At 39.4% G+C, this 22,159-nt stretch overlaps 1 protein-coding gene across 2 annotated transcripts; it reads right to left on the bottom strand.

The window, feature by feature from the left end:
- Positions 1-5,549: 5,549 nt before the first annotated feature.
- On the bottom strand, positions 5,550-21,379 carry SUB1 (SUB1 regulator of transcription). 2 transcript variants are annotated; one of them, XM_074933046.1, is made up of 5 exons: positions 21,315-21,379; positions 19,353-19,425; positions 17,545-17,664; positions 11,373-11,481; positions 5,550-9,023 (listed from the first exon to the last, which is right to left on the bottom strand). In XM_074933046.1, the coding sequence occupies exons 2-5, from the start codon at positions 19,422-19,424 to the stop codon at positions 8,944-8,946; spliced, it is 381 nt and encodes a 126-aa protein (XP_074789147.1). In that variant the 5' UTR covers position 19,425; positions 21,315-21,379; the 3' UTR covers positions 5,550-8,943. The 2 variants fall into 2 exon arrangements, with proteins under 2 accessions (XP_074789147.1, XP_074789146.1); XM_074933045.1 differs by lacking the exon at positions 21,315-21,379 and adding an exon at positions 21,078-21,232.
- Between the last annotated feature and the right edge of the window lie 780 nt (positions 21,380-22,159).

Below are 22,159 nucleotides of genomic sequence, written 5' to 3'. Positions count from 1 at the left end.
TGAAGAGAGAGGGACCACCTTCACCCCAAAAGAAAATTATTTACTAGTTTCTGCTGGGTTATTTCTCTGCCACATTAGCCACCTGAAGAGAAATGAAGAGAGGAACAGGACTATCTTTTCTGCATCAGTGCGACACTAAAACGGTTTAGCCAGCTTCCTCCCTAGATGCAGCCTTAATCCACACTCAAAAGCTCTTCGGCTTTGCTGAGGAGCTCCGTGATACAAAAGCATTTTTGCTGGCAGGGATTTACCTCCCTTGCCTCTTTGATCGATCGATCCATGCTTGAATGGAAACACAGATGAACTTCAAAATTCTTACTAAATCTCACTGTCTTCTTGGCTTTTTTAGCAGATCTCAATGGCTTTTTCATGTGGACTAAAATGTGGGAAATTATTAGGAATGTTCACCCGGGTATGCTGCTAGCAACGTGGGTTTCACTGAGCACTTCATAAATACAAAAGACTGTAGCCTCTTGGTACTAGTTACCAAGTCTCCTGTTGTCAGAAGTTAACTTGACACCAGCACATTCTAAGCAGGAATGGCCAATTGGTATCTTGGCTGTTAATATATAACATAATACTGACATCTAGTGGCTGGCTGCACTCGTACACGTCTTGGAAGGTCTTAAAGTTATTTGTCTGTGTCCAGCAATCATTTCTTACCTTTTGGAGACAAGATGCTCTAGACGAAAGTGTCATGTCTCTTCCAGTTGTGCACTATTCAAACGAAGTAAATGCATTCTCGTTCTGCAGAGATCATAAATTAAGTAAAAAGGGATTGAGGGGGGGGAGGGGGGGGGGGGGAAGGAGAGGAAGAAAATACTATTATTTCCTTTTGTAGATGGAAATTACCATGGGATAAAAGAAATGTCAGATGACTAAAAACTGATGCGGTCAACACTGCAGCCAACTGGAGCTAAAGAAAACTAATGAAGAGGCCAGACTTTCCCAGAAATATCAGGTGATAGAAAATTGCCAGATTTGATGAGCTGGAGTGAAACACACTGAATACTAACCTTACCCAAATAACTCCTCACTGACTACTAACCTTACCCCAATAACCCCTCACTGTCAGCAACAGGCCCCCTTGCAGTGCATGGCTGCTGGCTGGCTCTTCACCAGAGCACTGCTGCTCCTGGTCCGAGCAGGGAGGAGACTTACTGGGTTGGAGTGTCTTAAGTGACTCATATACAAAGAGAACGCAAGCAGAAAAAGAACCCAGACCTTGAGAGACCCCAGAAATAACCAAAAAGGGGACTGAAACCTGGCCAGGGCAAAGATTAACAATGTCTTGTCCTGTCTTATGATGAGCTTTTTGTTGAGACCCCTATAAGCTACAAATCAAAAAAAGCTATACCAGAATGAACAACTTCATCAGAAAGTTCTGTGAAGCATTTGTGTGGATCTCATTTTGACCTCAGACTGCAGCTCTGCTCACTTTAACTGCCAGAAAACAGGAAAAATCTAAATAGATACATGCCCAACAAGTGAACATCACGGCCCATACCCCTCCCACACTGCATTTGCCTCCTGATGTATTAAAAAGCAAGAATAGATCCATTGCTTACACAGAACATTTAAGTCTTCCAGTATAACTTAAATATCAGGCCCTTGAAGATGAGACTGGAAAGCTTTGTAGATGTTCAAGTGCTGACTTAAACTGTGAGATGGTACTCCCTTTTCAGAGTTATGCAAAGCTGGTGTGAAATTTTCCTAAAATGTTAGTTGTAAAAAGAGCATTTGGCGATAGAAGAGCATAGGGTGAACCTGCATTTTATCTGGTGCAGGAGTAAAGAGAGAATCCAGAGTTTAGCAAATCAGCCTTCCTCATGCTGGAAATTGACTTGTGTCACTTTGTAGTGACAGGAGGCACATGTTTGTCTGGAAACACGTTAGTGGACTAGAGACACACTTTCATACAGCTGTTCTTACATTTCATTTTTTCCACAAGAGCTCAAATGAAACTGTTGCTGTATTTTGCAACAGTACCTTGCCTTGTTTCAGAGCAGACTTCGGTGGAGGAAGGCTATTTTTTTTTCCAGATGCCAAGGAGCACTGGAGATAATGGGCAATAAAGCAGAGAGCAAGGTTTCATAGGTACCATTGCTGCTGCTACCACTATCCAGGAGGTAGGCACACTGGCACTGAGAAGCTGAAGGGGGTGAAAGATAGTTTAGGGAGAACTACAAAAGGTAGGACCACAACAAGATTGCTGATCATTTGGGAAAATCAGGATGTAGTAGTGATGAATTCACACTTCATGTCACAAAAAATACATTTCAGTACCAGAACAATGATGAGTGGAGCCCAACTCATCAGAGGACAAGCCAAGACCATATGTAGTAATCCATCTTCACAAATTTTTGTATATTTTACAGCAGTAAACTCTCAGTGTTGTCTGAAATACTGAAGTCCTGAGGTAACAGAGACACTATGTGGCCCATGTGACTCTGTGCTGGTTTTCATCTCATTGCTCTGGCAACTCTCCTACAGGGTGAAACAAAATTCTTAGCAACAGTAAACACATATGTTATTCTAAATATCTTGAACAATGAACACTGTCTTAACATATTGCTCAAAGTAGTCATACCAAACCAAAAATATAACTGCAAAACTAAAACTTGACTAATTAAGTCACTGAATGGAATTGACACAGGAACATTTTTCCTGAGGGCTGAAGACAACTGTTCTCTAATATCCCCAGTCCCATCAATAACCCAATCAGAGGGTGCTATTTAAGACAATGTTTTCATTTCAACTCTCATTTCTTTGAAAACAAGGACTCAAATCCCTGTCCCACCAAAGTGAAAGTATTGACTGAAGGTTCATGTGTCAAGAAGCCAAGGAAAGCTCTCCAACAGATGTTTCATTTCTAAGTGCTGCAAGTGCCTCAGCACTGCTGGCAGCCAGCAGCACAGAGCACTCAAACAAGCTTTATTCACAACTATTTGCCGTCATAACCCAATACTCTCTCTGAGCTGACTTTACTCTTTTCACAAGATGCCGTTATCTCCCGATAAGATGTACCCGAGGGTCCTTGGTGCCTGAGAAGATGTGGCCTCGCACTGTTCTCAGTTTGCCCCACAGGCTGGTTATCAGCCAGGCTTGCTTGTTGGTGGTGCCTGAAGCAAAGAACTGCTTGCTCAGCCAGACTGGGGGCAGCCATCACAGTATCATTTACAGACTTAACAGTATACACATATGCTGCACTAACCTATACTGAATTATTACTTTAGTACTGTTGCCAGCACAAAACTTGCATTTAGTAGCCACTTACATAGAGATTTGTCTGAATATTTGTTCGAGAAAATGTAATAGTTATTAAGTAATTTTGGAGGTTTACCCAGGGAAAAAAAATCTCACATCCCTGAAATATTACATACATTGTTAAGATTTACCAGCAAGTTCTCAAACTGTTTTACAGGAATATTCCTGTATTCTCCTAATGTGAACAACAGTGATATGAGTTATTCTATTCCACTTCTTTACACCTTCCATACATGTTGCACTTAAAAGATCCGTAACAAAAAGAGATCTTGGCAACAGACCAGTATTACCTTACCTTGCACCAGTACTCTCATCCTAAACGCAGCATTGATCAATGATGCCTATGAAAGTATATTAGCAATGACTCCAGCAGAAATGTAACTAGATGCAAAACAGAACTGATTATCTAAACGATGTATTAACTGCAGAATTATCAATTTCCTTACTATGTGCTAATCTCAATCCTCTTGAAGACAAAACCACACAAAATAGGATGTTTCATTAAGCTAAGTGTCCATCCAAATTTGACTTCAATAAATCGAAACTCTAATTGTGCACTTCATTAATACAGCAGACTGCTAATACCAAGGCTTTGAGGCAATACTGACCTAAAGCAGATCAAACTCGCTGCCCAAAGCACACAGCAGCCTCTTTGTCCACGAGCATCCACACAAGAAGTTAATAGGTCTCTTCCTTCAGCCAAGGATGTGAATTCCATTTCTATAAAGTTCTCAAAGCCTCACAGAAATTTACCTATTCAGCTAAGATGAATGCATCAAAGTATCAAAAGCACAAATAAAAACACTTTAAACCTATATATTGGTATAGATTCAGTTGGCTTTAAAAATTTTGTGGGGCTAAACATAGCATTTATCTAGGCAGATTTCTTCAGTAAGGCATTGCTATAACTCTTTCAAAAATATGGCACAAAAAATGGTACATGTGATGAACTCATGTTTGAACAGAAGCAGTTCCAAGTTCAAGCTTAAAGTTTTTTTAACAGTTTTGGGTTTAGTTTTTTCCCTCAAAAGGAGAAACTATTCTGCAACAGGGCTGAAGGAAAGGCTGTGGATATATGTATAATAACTCTGTATGAAACAGTTCTTTAGGTAACCACACAAGTAATGGTTATGTAAAAAAACCAACTTACCCTTTCTTTACTTTAAGCAGTTTTTCTCTCAGTGACTTCCACCCAAGTGAACTGATAACCAACTGTAGTCCATTAGGCATGCTGGTCAAGGAGGCATAAAATGTTTTTCTTAACCTTATCAAATACATCTTGCACCATCCCATCAATGACAAGTATATGGATTCATGAAAGCAAAAAGGAAGTACAATGAAAACAAAATTAAGCAGATCTTACAAAAAATTATACATTTTTGTGCAGTGAAGCACAAAACAGCTGTCACCTAGTTCTCAGCCTTTAACTACCTCTATGACTAATGGCATCTCCCTCTGCTCACAAAACAGCATGATTTAAAGCTTCCCTGATAAACCATCACTAAACCCAGGACCATTTATTTCAGTTCTTCAGAGGTCTTCACATATTTACATAACAATATTGACAGCAGGGAACATACAGACTTGATACTCAACAGGAAAAACATTGCCTATCAGATTGCTGTTCCACACACAGTCAGAAGGGATACAGTCCAAGATGAATCCTCTCTCTAAGTAGATGGCAGTGAATGGGAAACAGTATGACATGATGACCCTCCATCAACCCCAAACTCCATTTCTTCCCTTTGAGTCAGACATCTGTTTCTGAGCCTATAAATTGCTAAACTAATCAAAATTACTTGAAGAAAAAACTGTTAGGTTCAAGGCCACAGTGTTAATCCACTCCGTAAAAATCAGTCACAGCAAGCACATGAAAAATAAATATCCTTGATAAGGAAGCCTACACTGACCTAACTGGCCAATGATAATAAATGGGTTAATCCATCATTACACTCACCCTCAGGTAAGAAAAACTCCACTGGAAAGCATGATCAGCCATTTTCTTAACAGTAGTGACTTACCAGGTGCTTTCCTTCTGTTTCATGTTTGAAAGTGTATTTTTATCTGCTGCCTCCACATTTACATGACACTCGGTTTTCTACCATGGTGGAAAACTTCTATCCCTCTAGGCTAGTCAAGCCACCACTCGCAAACACAGACCAAATATAGGATGATTGTTTTCAAATTTCCGAATTACAGTAGTTGCAAGAAACAAACAGCAGTTTCCATAACAATTTAAGAAGTTTTAGTGCTGCTGAATTTCTATTAAAAATAACACTACATGAACTGAAGTCTTCATTTATTTTCAAGTGTTCAAATTGTTATTACACATATGCCATTTAACTATTTTTTATTTGAACATTAAGGTAATTACAGTTGGAGGGCTCATATTTCCAGTGGGCTCTCTGCAGCAGATACCACCAGAGCAAAACATGAAACATTCCACATGGTTAACAATATGACATTTGAGTTACCAGAATTACAGTCATCAATTTTTTGTTAACATATCACATAAGTACATAACTGAGGCATTTCCTTTAACAGAAATATCAAATGGTACTGCAGTTGTTTCATTTCAATATGAACATCTCTACATAAGAGCAACATCGTACATGACAGTTTGATTTATCACACGTAAGGTACTTTGGCAGTTCTAACTCTGATGTGTTTTTCCTCCCAAGCTCTATAGTAGGTTTAATTTATAAAACATATTGCTAATATGCCCTGCATGAATCTCAAGAATCAAATGCATCTTTCTTTTGCCACTTCAATGAGAAAGAGAGCAGTGTTTTTATCTCATATTACACAGCCTTTTCAAACATGCATGATTTTCTTCCATGGACACTTCTACATGTACCCTAACTACCATTTTGTCTCCAAGAAAATAATCTTTATTCAAAAAATCCGAATTTTCTTCCCAAATTGGAAAGACTACAGCTGTAGACAATTACATGACAAATCACTACCAGCTATTTAAAAATAACATTGAATGTGTAAATTTTTTATCAAGTAACAAGTACAGTCATCTGAGGTGTACAATGAATCCCCTCACAATTCAATTCATCCCATTCTGAGTTCATTTGGGAAACTGACCGGTTTATTTAGTTACCTTTTTCATAGGACAATCATGTAGATGTTAAGGCTGGCTCAGGTAAAATATATGATATTTTATCATTATCAGAAGCAGAAACATAACCGGAAGATGTAAAACTATTTTTAAGCATACAAGTTAAGTAAAATCAAACTGCCCCAAGTTTTATCAAGTAAGGTGGGATAAACAGTTCCAGTTATTATCACCACATATTCAGCAAGGGGGTTATCTATAATAGGAAGTAATAGATCTTGGTTAATAAATAATAATTTCTTTGAACACTTCTACCATCAGTTTCCACATGAGAAGCTAATTACTGTATTCTTTCACTTACTCCTAAGTGAATGTATTTAAATCTCCACCTTTCTGAACGCAAACTGCCATCCAATGACCTACTACCACAGTAATCTTTGAACAATGTTCCCTCTAATATGATCATGCACTTTAAAGTAGCCACATAAAAACTTTCAGGTAAACGGGTGAAATCTAATTGCAAAATTTCATACTTAAAGGAAAAAATCATTCATATATATATATATATATGTGTATATATATATATATACACACACCCCACAAATATAGAACACCTACAACCTGTCAAGAGTGATCTGAAGCAATTTATTTTATTCATTCATCTATGAAATTTTACCAAGTATTTCATATTTATTCTGTTTGGTCCGAGTATCCCTACATGCCCTTAGGAGTCATGCAAAAAAAAAAGTGCCCAAAAAGGCATCTGCTACCACATAATATCTCTTGACCCTTTTATTCACCCTCAAACACTTTGTAGAAACTCAAGATTTCCTAAGCTATATAAAAAACAGATCTTAATTTTATCTGTATTATGTCAACAATGGGTAAGTTAGAAAGCAGGTGGAGGTATCTGACATAATATTTAAATTAAATCATATGTATTATACTTGATTAAGTCACCCTTTCATATGTATTTGTATCAAATTATAAACTCTGCAGCACAGAAACAGTGTATGGCACTTCCATGCATGTCTGCAATCTAAACAATTAAAATATTCCAAAATTAAACAAATTTGGCTATCCATAGAAAATTTCAAAACTATTTTAACATCAAATGGAATAATTACAGCTGAACCAATAAAGATGTACTTTCACTACAAACTCTTGAAACATCAATTTTCATGAAGTTGTTTCATTTTCTTCCCTTGATTAACTGAGAATTATGTCAGAAAATGAACTCTTCTCCAATTCCACTAACATACATTTCTTCACTGTAGTCATTATGTGTCAGCTAACTTTGATCTTTCACCTTTAGCTTCCATACTGGCATGCCCCTTATCTCTCCAAGTTCTACTCAAACACCATATGCTCCCTTCTTCATACCATCGTTTGTGACACTTACGAAGAAGCCTTTCAACTAGGGCAGCATCTAGTCTACTAGAGCTTCCACTGGACAGAAGCTTTTAACAGAATAGTACAATGTTTGACAAGCGAAGTTCGCTAGAGTCATGATCCACTATGTACCAGCGCTCCACCGTAAGCGCTAAGTATCTCTGTACAAAAGATAAAATAGCTGTACACATGTAAGCCACACAAAGCAAGCCAAATTAAGTGGTTTGGGCAGGCAGTGTGGACAGGACAGAAGCATGATAGCCAGATACTTTGGCTGAAGCAATTTTAACCCTGTGACTGTTTAACCTGTGTTACAGCCTGGTTTTAGCATCATTTACACAAAACTCCCAAACAAACAAAAGCCCTACAAAGACAGGTTAACTCTTCTTTTCTATAGAATAACTAGTTAGTATGTGTTCAAGAATTAATTTAATGCAAAGCTTGAAAAGGGTACCTAACTAATAACCACATTTGGAGCTTTTAAATACTACATTACTCTGAGGTATATGTCTATTACTGTACAAGTTTATGCATCACATTCTAAAAATCTAGGGTCAAAGAAAAAAGGCTAATTGTATTTTCTAATTCAAGCAAACTATAGAAAAATGGGAAGAAATCGCATGTGGCTTGTGTTCAAGTGTTATTGTTTAGCATAACACTTCATGCAAGTAATGCAAAAAAGTCTATATACCCAGGACTGTTTACATCTGAATAAACAGGGTAAATTAGCAAATACAGTATTTAAAATTATCTACAAAAATGTATTCCAAGTATTCACCGTATCAAGTCTTAAAGCAGAAAGCTATCAGGGCAATACCAAAAAGTATGAAATAAAACAAAAAAATTAAACTGAGACATTTTAAGAAGTCTCCTCAGAAAACAAATTTATATTAACTGAACTGAAACAAAGACTAAAGCTATTAGGTGGCCTTAAACACCTTCAATCAAAAGGCCATAAACAAATATGCTTTACATATTATTTGATTTGTTCATTATACACCACGAGGTGAAAGCAATACATTTCCTTTTAGTAAAGTATGCACAAATAGCCTCACTCAGAATACACTTTTAATGCACATAAAAAAAGTATTCATCTTACAAATTGTTTTGCAATCCAAATATACAATAGCTTGGAAAACAATATTTTAGAAAACAAAAGCCAATGTAAAAAGACCTATTGAAACAACTAAAATGATAGAAGTTCCTGTATGGCTCTGTCTTTACAGTTTTCTTACTGCATCGTCAATATCAGAAATTTGTTCCTTCAGCTGGTTCCACTGTTCTGGATTTAAAGAAATACCTGAAATGCATTAAAAATGAACACTTAAGACAAAAAGAAAATTGTGGTGCAGGACCTTGCATAATTACTATTAAAGGCTGGTTTCATACACAAAGTCTATGTCATAACTATTAATGCCTGAGCTCCTTCAACAATCATCTCAGTTATAAACTGAAACTACTCATTCAGAACACTTTGGTTTAACTTTAGACTTCAGCTCATCTCGGGACAAGTCAAAATTACAAAGAAAATGAGCATAGTGTAACAAATTCATTCAAAATTATTAAGCTAAGTACAGGAGGGAAATACAGCTTGACCTTGATAGAGGGCAGAACAAAAGCCCTGGGAGCGAAGCAGGCAATCATTTGAATTCCTGTTGACTCCTAAAAGCCATACCTCTGTGGCCTGAACCTCTATGTGCTTTTAAAGTACCACATTTCTGGGGGTTTCTTCCTCCTGTTTCTTAAAGCACTCCCTAGCAGTCACAAACCAACACTGAAGTTATTGAAGTTAAACCTTCCAAGTTTACTCTAGTTTCTAGTGACTTTCAATCAATAATCATTTCATGACCTATAACCCACCTCCTCAGTTCCAAATTTGTACTTCATCAAGCTTGAGTCCAGGCACATTTTGCTTTGTGCTCCTCATTCGTTCCCTATAATCTCTACGCCAGCTCTATGCAAGTAGACTCACAGGCCTACCTATCATACACTCTCCAGCCAGGTTCTTTTACTATTTATCCCCCAACTCTCACTCCTCAGTGATCAGACTTCCTTCACTGCTTTCTCCCTGTTGGTGGAAAAGGACCTGAAAACAGGTGAAACTTCGAATTCCCCTTTTGGGGCTCATTGCCTGCTTCTTCTTCTTCCATCACTGAGCACCACCATAAATTTGAGCAGTAAGCCAGTCTGCATGGAGCTGCTCTAAGCTGTTTTCCACCAGTCTTCAGAGGGCAGGTTTCTTTTGGAAAAGTTAGGTCAGGTGCACTAACCATTTAGAGGATCAAACATCATCAAGATGTCCCTGAACCACATACCAGATGAACTGCATGCAGATCAGACCTGCTGTTTGGAACAATGTGACACAATAATTTAAACTGTTGGATTTTTTTTATTATACAATTTCAACTGCTTATACTGTTTTTTCATGAGCTGCTTATCTATCTAACCTAAGTGCATCAACAGAACAGACTCACATACACTATCAGATCATTAACTTTATCTTAATAAAATTCAGATCCTTTTGCCACATGGACAGTATTTCTATCTACATCATGTAATTTTTGTCACTTGGTCTAACCATAAAACCTCAAAAGCATACACTTCTGACTTCCATGTCAAAATAGAGTGGGTTAAGAGTCCTTAGACGTTAGAGGAATCTTTTTTGTTAAGTAGCAACAACAAATCCAAACCAAGAAATTTTCCTGTACAGTACCAGTACACCTGTTCATACAAACCTATTCTCAACAGTTATTTAAGAAATGCTGAAAATGCTTCTCAAGCCTTCCATATGTCTATTCACCGAATTGCTCCTGGACAGACCAGAGGAATGTAACAAACCTTATGCTGATTGTACATGAAGTGCCCTCAATCTCCAGGTCAGAATGTTTCATGCTTACCTCTTTCCTTGGCACAATATGAAAACTAATTAAAAGCAAGCTTTTCTAAGAGAAGCAACATGGCATTAAGGAAAGCACTACTACTGCAACCATCCCTGCATCCTCATCATACAGGTAGCAAAATTCTGAAACTGGTCCAGCAAAGACATGCCATGCCATACAAAGCAGGTATGGCAGTGGCAATTAAAGGTACAATGGCTTATGCTATGCTGCAGATTAGAAACACAGTACCCACATTTAAACACTAGAGGTATTTTCACCTCAACTAGAATCCTGTCATGTTTTTCCCCAAATTAATCACATTAGATGTTTTTATTATTTTAATCTAAAACTTGATAGAAATTGAAGGACATAATTGTTTTAAAGAAAGAAACATCTCATCACAAGTGAGTTGTAATAGAACAAAGAAACTGCATTAAGTTAATCAATGGGGGGGGGAAAAAGTATGGTTATGCTTGCAACTCCCATACCAAGTTTACTTGTATTTGATGCCTTGTCTTCCATAAATCATGGAGGATCCATTTAGGAAAACAGACTCAGGCCAACAAACCCATTTTGCTTTTGTCTATAATCTACAGATAAAACCAACTATTTATTAAAACATAAAAATTATTATTAAAAATAAAAACATAAAAAGTAAAAATATTAGTCTAAAAACATAATGTAGCAACAAAGTATAAAAATCTGATGCACAAAATTCTCCAAACTACAGACAATGTTTTAATACAAAATAACATGAAATAGAACAATACCTTTTCTGCCAGGCTTCATTTCACCTTCTTGATCCATCCAATATTCTCTAATATCAATTAAGACTTTCCCTTTAAAGTCACGAACACTGACATACCTCATTTTGCCGATCTGTCAAAACACATATAAGGGTATTTTACATATTACAGCAATCTTTTTTCCCAGCAGTATCAGACTCAGACATGTGACATTGCACACTGCAGCTTATTTTAGACACCAGAGAAACAACCAGATCAAAAGCTTAATCCAGAACAGTCAGTAGGCTAATAAGTAATGACAGTATAAACACATGAATGACTTAAAACAAGTTGACCATTCAATGCTCAATACAAAAGCAGTTATCCTAGAATAAAAATACTCACATTCTTAACACACTTCTTTGAAAAGACACTAATTTACTGTTTTCTGAAATAAAATTTTGCCTCTATTATAACCATCTTTGCAGCAGTTATAAACAAACAGGGAAAGAGGGAGCTCTACTCCCAGATCTAAATTTTAGACCATTCCACATATACAGAAAGTGTCCTGGTTCAACTAGGATAGGGTTAAGTTTCCCCAGCAGAGAGAGAGGGGGAAGGGATCTCCAGCCGGGTTATTCATACCATGCTGATGTCAGGTCCAGGGGCGAGAAACTTTGATTTTACTTTCTCTTTGGCTTTTTGGTGGCAGGAAGCTGCTCCGTGACCAGTTGCGGTATTTCTCTGTATATCTTTAGTCTTGTTCACTGTTATTGCTGTTTATTGTTGTTATAATTGCCACTGTTGTTGTTCAGATTGTTTATCACACTGATGTATTAAATTTCTTCTTATTTTAACCCGGGTTTGTGCCTAACTGCCAGCCCGACTGGCTGAGGGTGGAGGAGGAGCAACAGCAACATGCTCTCCGGTCCAGGCAAGGCTTAAACCAACACAAGAAAGCAAATGAGATACTCAGATAAGATAACCACAATTTCTAGAGGGGTATTTTGGTTTTGGTTTTATGTTTTCTCTTTTTTTAAATGCAGTAAATTCAGATGGCAATGAAAGTTAGCCAGCTGTCCTGTGCCTGCTCCCAAGTCCTCATAGCACATCACTAGAACTGTGGTTAAGACTATCACATTGTACCAGATGTTCCAAAAAAACATTCAAAACCTTTAAGTTTACCAGCATGTAGCTGTAAAGTAGTATAAAATTACTTCAGCATTTCGTAATTCCTGCACCACAGTGGCCTAACTGAATTATAAGGGTGCATTATAAGGGGCAGGGGAAGCAATCACACTAACAGCTATGTATTACACTACATATTTAGGCTCATTAAAGATCTTTCCAAGTTTGATAAAAAAGTTTGTTCACATAAATTCAAAGTATAATGTGGATTTGAGAATCAGAAATTATATAATAAAAACAAATATAATTCATGTAAGAAATTCTTAGAATTCTGTATGCACCTTCTGAATACACTATATGGGGAAAGAACACATCCTAAAGCAAGCAATTTTAAAACAGAATATTTGTTCCTGATAAAACATTTAGCCTTTACACATCTTGCCTTTTGATACAACTTAATGAAGACCCAAACACATCTTACTAGCACTGTCTGACCAGAAAGGTTGAAAAACTCTCCATAAACTAAAATCATCCACAGATAAACATTTGAGTCATAAGCTGTTATTTCACAAAACAGATACAAAAAATAAACTTTTATCTTTGCTTAAAGTAATTTTTCTTCTTCTACAGATCATGCTAAATTAACCCTAAAATTGATTTTTAAAGCAATCAGGATATCTCTACATACCACAAGCCTGAAGCAGTTTTCCTACTTCAAAGCATCCTTTGAAATGAGTAAGACATTACAGTTTATACAATAGTTATTTTCTTTGATTGATTTATTAAATACTTTAACCATACTATAAACTTAGCATTCAAAAATAAGGTATGATGTCACTGTAGCTTAGTTCTTTCAGACCGAACTTGGGACTATGCCCAGGTCCATCAGCACTGCTGGCAAAGTATATCCTAAATAGCCTAACACAAACACTTCTTGGTTTTACCTTTAACACTTCAATGACTTTTAAGGCCACCTCTGGGAGCAGCTTCAACAAGTAGTACTCTGCCACACATTTTTTTTCCAGGGCTATCAAAGAATATTAGTGCATTGTCAGGTAACTCAAGATTTGCTTTAGGATTTTAAGGATAAGACTGTATGTATGTCTTGACTACAGTAAGGCAAGGGGCAATAATGCAAAGTTCACATTTAGTCAGTAAGTCTAGCTTAAATGGAAGCAGTTCCACATGAAAATTTCAATATTAAATTAGGCTTTACATCACTGTCTACATTTCAGCTGAATGTTCACATTTAATTTTGAATGTTCAGTTGAACTCTATGCAAAAGTTGCCACTGCTAAAGGTTTTAAAGTATAGCTTTCAATTAACATCTAAGGCTAAAAACCTCAACCAAAATCTAGATTTAACTATTTAAGTAAACCGATGTTTCCTGATGTTCAGTTACATGCAACTGTGGCACAGATTCATTTCTGAACCATTCTTTTCACACAGCAGCTGATAGTCCTATAATAATTTCACTGACCCAAGACATCCTTGTATCTATAACCACAGCAGTGATCCAAGGGTGGTAATGATTTATAGCAGCATAGTTACTGGAGTTCAACCTTCAAAGACAAGTTCATATGCTTTTTACTAAGTATTATACCTCCTTATACTACTCTATTGAATTACATAAATGAGAAGACATTAAAAGCATTATTTCCAGGTTTCCGTTTCTTAGAATAAAATTCACTGAACTGTGTCTTAGTTCCTTTCACAGATATGCAACCAACTTCCTGTATAAGTTTCACCAACCACCTTCTACACTCTGATTTCTAGTTTGCCTTGATTAAACTGTACAAACACTGGAAATACAAACAGCAAAAAAAAAATCCTTCCTTCTTAACTATATGGATAGCATTAAAGGGAACACAATAAGGAGTCCTGTTAACAGTGAGACAAAACAGCAAATTGACTGTGAAATGCATTGGTGACCACCTAAGTTTCAGAATGAATAGGCTTAACCAATCATGTTCGAGAAAGACTGAGAGAGTTTACGCCTCAAACACTGTGGCTGCATAGTGCCATGAGCCACTGGTGGAGGAGAGGGCGGGGGGGCATGGGCAGCAGACAGGCAGCTCACACCTGGCGCAGGGAAGTTGTGTGGTTCCATGTTGCTGAGCAAAAATAATTCACAAAATATCTGAGGAAAGGGCTTCACAACCCACCCCAGTGGCACCCGCACAGCAGACTGAGTTACATAAACTGATGTTCCAGAGCCATGTAAGGCCTCAAGGGGCCTGACTGCACAGACCAAGTAATCAGCACACAAAGTGAGACTAGAGGCTGGGACTGGTACCTGAACCCCACCCTCCCTCCCTCACCTTGCATGTGAATGAGCCCAGGAAAGCCCACCCTTCTCCTCACCTCACATGTAAACGAGCACAAAAGGATCCACCCCATCCTGCCTTATATGCAAGTGAGCCAACATATTTCCGAAACAGAGCGCCATGCCTCAGTGTACACCCACCACCATGACCACAAACTGGACCAGGGACCTTGCTGGAACTCAGGGTGGTGATCCAGATCTCACCCTCCGTTTTTCTATTCTTCTCCCTCTCCCTTTCTTACATGTTACAGGGCATTCAGTCCTTTTTCAAAGTAACAGGGTTTACTACCCAGTGGTGAAAACCATTTACAGAGCTGCAACAGAGTTTAGTTACCTTTACAAAGGTTGAATTGGTTCCTGTAAAGATACAGCTTCTGCTGTTAAAAAATTTTTCAATCAATCATTTGGGGTTATGTCACCTTAATTTAGCTCAAGCGTATCTCAAACATCAAATATCAGAGTCAGTTGTTCAGGACAGCCCTCTCCAGCAGTAAATGGCCCACCTATTAAGAGATAGGTCCAGTCACCCCTAGCCCCTCTAAGGTTTGAGAACTCGATAGAATGCAAGGGGATTAATCTAATATAAAATTAGTTCATCACACTGAACACAACAACCTTTCCAGAGTATCATAAACTTATATAAACTTCTGCAGCCCAGCTGTGCGCAAATCCTATAACAAATTACAAAGTATACTAGGCTACCTATAAAACTTTAAAAGGCCAAGACATTTAAATAAATTGGTTTTTTACACTGAATTAATTCCCTGCTACTTATATTTCTACTGTTCTTCATAATTAGTTTCAAGAACAGGGTTACACCAACATTAGTCTCTAACAAAAATAATAAGATTTAGATCTTTTATGAAAACACTGAATCTTCTGAATACAGCAGTCACAATGAGCACTGTATTAAGGAAAGCTGTATACTTTGAGAATACAGCCTGGTTTCACACCATTTGCTGTCACTCCCACACACAATATGGACACCACAGAACTTCTGACTATCCTTTGAATGCTTTACAGGCTGATTTCCATCAATTGATACCACACTTGTAAGTTACACTGCAAAGTCACTTGCACATCAGAGATCACTTTACTGCCATGGAAAGCAGAAATGGAGTTTCTAGTATTACTAATAGTCTCAGGACAAACAAAAGCATACCTAAAAAATTAACACGCAACTAGATCTTCTAGCATCCTCTCCTGGGGGGTGGGGGTGGAATATCCTCAGCCCTGCAGTGCTATTTCTACACTGAAACAGTTCAAACTTAGTTAATGCACATAAGCTGATGCAGCATGAAAACTCACAATGCTTCACATAATCAACAATTTTTTTTAGATCATTTATTGTGTTAAAGGCAGGCAGAGACTAAGTAACACTGATGGTTTAGGTCAAGGTGATGCTTGAGTATTTTTTCTGTACTATACTCAACACTGGAAGAATGCTACTCTTATAAGACTAAAAGAAGTCCTCTACTGTCTGTTTTTAGTAGTCTTTTATTATCTTAGGTCAAAACGGTTGACAAAAATGAGAGCACATAAATAAATACTTTTACTTTTGTTTGAAAGGGTTTGGATTTTTTTGCATCAGGAGAGCACTAAAAATGCTTGGAACTTACTAAAAACGTAACATAAAGTTTACACATAGCTTTTTTTGAGTTCGAACTTCAGTTCACTGGTTAAGGTCTAGAAGACACTATCTCATTCTTCCTATATGGTTCAAAGCATGCCCCATCAGAAATAAAAATACTATATTCTTTCTTCAATGGGGAAGTCAGGCATTGCCTTCAACTGAAGCTCTCCGTCCCAACTCTAAGTAAGGAGGAAAGTGAAAACTGATACATTACAAATAACAGCCCTGTATTACACTATCAGTTAAGCCAGTCTTCTCTCTAGAAAAGCCTTCCTTTTTTACTATATTACTTTGCACAGCTACAGCCCAAAACCATTTCTTTTGCCTTACTCAGTGTTGGGACCATCTTATCAGGCACCTCTCCCATACCCTTTCAAACTTAAGAATCAAAGTCTTAGAATTTAAATTCCAGCCATCTAGTCAGAGACATTTAGTAAATCTTGATTCACACCCTTAAAACAGGTAATTCTGAGCTACATATTTCTTGCACAGCTTTCCGTACACACTGCTACTGCCTCTGCTGACCCCAGGAATTCACTGCAATACCCTGAATTCACAAATGCATCTTGCTACTGAAAAATGTACATTCATCCCACCTCAAAAACAAAGGACAAAGTCAAAAATTACAACCTTTCTGGATGTTCAGTGAGAAAAACCTGCATCATAAAACAAAGCTACCAGCAAAATTTATTCCAAGACACTGTCTTATAACACAGGAGACAAGTTGCCCTTGACCTCATTAAATAGAAATGAAGAGTGCATACTTTGGTTTCTTTCTTTCTGGAGCCCTGATTAAAAAACATTTTCATGTAGAGACAGTCCTGATCCTTTATTTACAGTATACCCACAGAAAGTGCTGTACATACCAACAAAATTCCTACCCAGAGTTATCATGGGCAAAGACATAAGGGTTAGATCAATTGCTACAACTCAGATTCTTTTACTCTGCTGAAACCTGACACATTTCTTCTGAGTATTTCATATGCATGCTAGTATCACAATCCCTTCTGGCCAAGGCTTCAGGAGACCAAGCACTATGCTGTCAAGATACTCAGATCACCTCATAAAATTCATAGTGAATATGATGTAACATGTTACCTTAACCAGGCTCTAAGAGTCATCAATTTTACCTGAAACATATTCTCATCTCTGTTACTGCTTTGCTTAGAAGAAGCTGCACCTTTTGAACTTTCACCAGTCTTTTGTTTCTTTACAGGCTTTTCGGGAGCTGCTTGCTTTTTCCGCTTTGCCTTGGAGCAAGAATAAAAAAAGTAAAGCATGAAATTACTCTCGTAAGTTACAGAACAGTTTATGTTAGAGGTCACAAACTACTACTATGCAATGCACATTATCAGCTTCCTTCCCACCTAAGGGAAGGTGAAGGCAGGAATCCAATACTGTACATTTAGATTGGAATTTAAAAAAAAAATCTTAAACAAGCCTAATTCTTCTTGCCAGTGAGGTTTGCCTTAACACTCTGGCTTTAAAGAGAACTGAACTACATCTAAATAGATTTCAAAAATCCTACTCTTTTTGTAGAGTAATACTGTCAGTTCATTAGTTTTATAAAAAATTTAAAGTTAGATGGAAGTTTCACCTTCCTTTCCACTGAGTGCAACAAAAAATGCAGGACAGCTTACAACTCTTCTAAAAAAAAAAAAAAAAAAAAAAAAAGATGAGATAATGAAGAAAGGATCTGGAAATCACCTCCATCGGACTACTTTTTTCTAAATCAGTGACAAGTCTCTGTCCATAGCATGATAAATTAAACATGTTTTTAAAACATTCAGACAATATAATCTGTAAATCGGATTACCTGCAGATGCTACAAAGTTACTATTTCTACTAATGGTTATCTAGTAACAATGCCTGCCCCCCCCCCAAAAAAGTAATACAAAGACATCAAAAATTAATCTCACCCGATAGAATCATACTGTGGAGAACATATTTTAAAGACAAACAGTTCCAACAAATATGGGAGGTTATAACAGAGGGAAACCCAACAACCTTACCGCCCGTTAAACAGACTGTTAGACTACTTTTTCAGGAATACAGTTACCTCTCAAAAAAACCCCTCACCTTACCATTTTCTCTTCCATGAAAATCTGACAGAACACCTGATTTGTAAAGTGCAACCAAGTCACATTTGAACTAATTCAGTAAAACAGACCGAGTCTGTTCACACACTACATAAAAAGACCTGATGCCTGCATTACCACCTAGCATTTCTCAAAAAGGTAAATGCACTGTTTTTTTCTGACTTTGTTTGCAATGTCTGGTACGTCTATACAAACTTGTAAATTTAAAAAAAATGTTAAAAATAAATGACAACACTCAATTTATACATTTAAAACAGTCAACATGTTAAAATTAATCAACTCAGAGCCATGCAGGTTGGCTTAGCTTTTAAGCGAGAAACTAGCAGATGGTATTACAGTAAAGGTAAGAATCAGATAAAAAGAACATGCAAACAAGGTAAGCCAGTGGCACAAGGAAGAGAAGGCAAGTGTAAGTTTTTTATTTTAGACAAGTAATACAGATAGTAAAATGGGGGTGGAGAGGGAGTGTGTATCCTCAAAATTAATCCAAATTCTTGACACCAGGGGCAGCTTATATAGAAGCCTACCACTTGCCAAAAAGGAGCAAAGAATTCCAGGAAGCTTGTGCTTATATACATCATATGGAAAATCCCAAAGAGAGCAAAACATAACTTAAGAAAAAAGTTTACTGCAAGGCAAAAAACTTCCTATCCATCCAAACTCTAATCTTGGGAGTGGTTTTTTTTTGTTGTTGTAATATGGGGAGAGGTGAATTTTGGATTAAGTGATAAATTGTATGGAATGACATGCATGTTGTGATGTAACGCTCACCTAATTCCTTGACCCCAGCCTGAAATACAAGGTTAATACAGTAGTAATAAACTGCATATAATGTTCACCTTTTTGTCAACTTCACTATCTGAATCACTGGCAGATGAGCTTGAAGACACAAGTTCCTTTGATTTCGGCATTCTAGGAAGAGAATAACATGAGAACACTATACAAGAAATACATCTCGTTACGGCTGGAAAGGCATCTTCAAACATATTTGTAAAGGCTCAACTTACTCAAAACATTCCTAAACACCTTCCTGCCTTTTCATATAAGCTTTAATACACACTGTAGATGAGATCTCACTCTTCCCTCTTATATCTCTTTTTTGCTGCAACTGCATTAAATGCAGTGGTTTAGTTTTTGAACTGCTTACAAAGGGACATTTTTTCACGAGTTTATATACTCCAGATATGGCAGAAACCATAACGTAAAAAATACAATACTGTCCTCCAGTGGAATTCTTTATATTACATTCAAAAATATAAACTACCAAAGCCCTACTATACTCTCACATGGGTATTTCACCCAGTTGGATTTGCAAGCAACATGCTGCATAATTGTCATACACGAAGCTAAAGTTCCCACCAATAATACAAAAGTCTGAAAAACACCCCAGTTACAGTAACCACAGTAATGCAATTAATATTTCCACTGCAGCTTCAACACATCAGTCACTCGAGTCTATTCATTCACCAGACAAGTGGATATTCAACTTTCCTTGAATGCATGCTGTCAGGTGTACTTCTACATCTCTAGTATTCAAACATGTGGTTAGATATAGCAGTTGCAAATCTTGCCTACTACTAGAAACTCTCTATAACAAGTAAATAGCCCATCTTTTCTTTCAGAATAAAAATAAGCATCCCAGAGAGAAACTATATGCTATAAACTGCAGTTAAGAAAGGCTAAGAAAAAATTAAAGAGTGTATCTCAGAAAAAGAAAAAAAAAGAGTAGCAGTGTTTTTAATCTGGCAGTGAAAAAAACATCTGCAAAAGAAAAAACAAAGTCTGAACAATGCTAATGGATCAACGCGGTTCTGAAGTAGGGCAAGTTCTTGCCGTGATAACCTGGAGCACGACAGAAGCTGTAGTGCTGAAATCGAAACAGGGCATGGGGAAGCACACGTAAATCACGCTGCAGGATGGAGGCAGAAGAGAGCTGGAATGGGACAATGTAAAAATAAGCACAGCGATTACATGGAAATAAGGGAGCCGAACAAGACAAGACTGATAGGCAGAGGGCGTGGGCTTCAGCAGGGGACAACCTTGGGGTCCGCATCAGTATGAGGGAGTGACAATATGGAGGAAGGTGGAAGCGGAAACTGGAGGAAAAAGAAACGGGGGGTGGTGGGTGCCCTCGGGAGAGACTGGCAGGCAGAGCGTTAGGAGACACCACAGCACCGGTGAGAGCGAGGGCGGAGTGAGCCGGGCCAAGCGAGGACGAGGGAAAGATAGAGAAGGACAACCCAGGAGGAGCTAGGAACCAGCCGCCATTTTCCTCCCCTATTTCTCTTTTCCACGGCTCGTGCCGCCCCCCAAAAGAAAGGAACGAAAGTCCGAATGGGGGGGGTGGGCAAGGACACCCAAGTCCTCCCAGGGCAGGGTGGCAGCAGGCGGGCTACAGGTCACCGGCGGCGGAGGAGAGAAAAGGCAGCACAAAAAAAGCCGGTGGGGGGTCCTCAGCGGGCAGGGTCAGATCCCAGCGTGGGGGGAACAGTGCCGGGCGGTTCCCCGCCGCCATTTTCTCCCTCACACAAATCCTCTTTGCCCCCCCAACATGGCAGCTTCACCTCGACAGCAGCTCCTCCTCCCGCCCCAGGCCCGCTCCGCGGCGGGGCATCCCTCCCGCGGGGCACACCGGGCAGTCGAGGAACAGGGGGAAGCCCCACCACACGGCCGCGCGCCGCGCCCCCCCGCCCCGCGCCGACCAGGAGGCGGCGAAGCCCCCGCAGTCGGCGAGAGGGTCGAGGGACCAGAGAAAATGGCGGCGGCCCCGACAGGGCGCCAGGGGGGACCCCAACACTCACGTCCTACTCCGCACTCGGCTCCTCTCTCTACGGCACGAGCGAAACGGAACTGACGCACCGCGGAATCCCCGCCCACGTCCTGCACACGTGGGAGGGGGCGGGGAAGCCTTTAAAGGGGACGCGACGGGCGGTTGCTGGTCCCTGGCCCGTCGTCCCGCGCGGGAAGGGGACGTTCGGGTGGGCGGCGGCAAACACCTCCGGCGGGGCCGGTCCCCGTGTCTGCCGCCTCCCGCCAACCGGGCGCTGAAAGGGCAGAAAGGCGCCCTCCGGGGGAAGGCCTGTGGAGCTGACGGTAGGGCTCTGCCCACCTCGCGGCCCAGCCGGGAGCCCTTGGGGCTGCGGCCCCGCTGAGGGAAGGGGCCGCCGGGGCCAACCCTTCCGACTGTTCCCCGCCGAGGGGCTGCGAGAGAGGGTCGGGAGGAGGACCATTAATGCTCGAAAGGAACCCTTAAAAAAATATCAATCGGTACATGTCTGTTCTCTGTCGCACGCTGCAGCGGTTCCTCGACCTCCCTGGGAGCCGACCGGCCAGCAGCCGTGCTCGAGGAAGCGCCGAGGGGCGGTTGTCGCTGCGGTGGCTTTGCATACCGAAACCGCAGCCCCGGGTGGCACCTGAGGCGCTGTTCAGGAAAGCGCCGGTTCCCCTTTCTCTCACCGGATGACTTGGGTTTCATTTTCTTCCTGCAGGGCTTTGCGGCTGGGGGAGGGGGGGCGAGCATTAGGGCTCCCATCTTGGCAGCCACTTTGGGTCAAGTTGACGCGCAGGAACAAACTACAACTCGGAGAGATTTATAAAGCAGGCATGTTTATTCCGGCCGGGGTGCAAGGGGATTTCTCCACAAAGC

This window comes from Athene noctua, chromosome Z (assembly GCF_965140245.1).
Source record: "Athene noctua chromosome Z, bAthNoc1.hap1.1, whole genome shotgun sequence".
NCBI classification, from domain to species: domain Eukaryota; kingdom Metazoa; phylum Chordata; class Aves; order Strigiformes; family Strigidae; genus Athene; species Athene noctua.
This window is presented reverse-complemented; position numbering and strand designations above follow the sequence as displayed.

Coding starts and splice junctions, on each gene's coding strand:
- SUB1 (XM_074933045.1), bottom strand. CDS start 21,127: ATGCCCCGCCGCGGAGCGGGCCTGGGGCGGGAGGAGGAGCTGCTGTCG. Junction 11,482..17,544: donor GAGATGAGAATATGTTTCAG/GTAAAATTGATG, acceptor GTGTTTTGACAG/ATCGGCAAAATGAGGTATGT. Junction 9,024..11,372: donor AATGAAGCCTGGCAGAAAAG/GTATTGTTCTAT, acceptor AATGCATTTCAG/GTATTTCTTTAAATCCAGAA.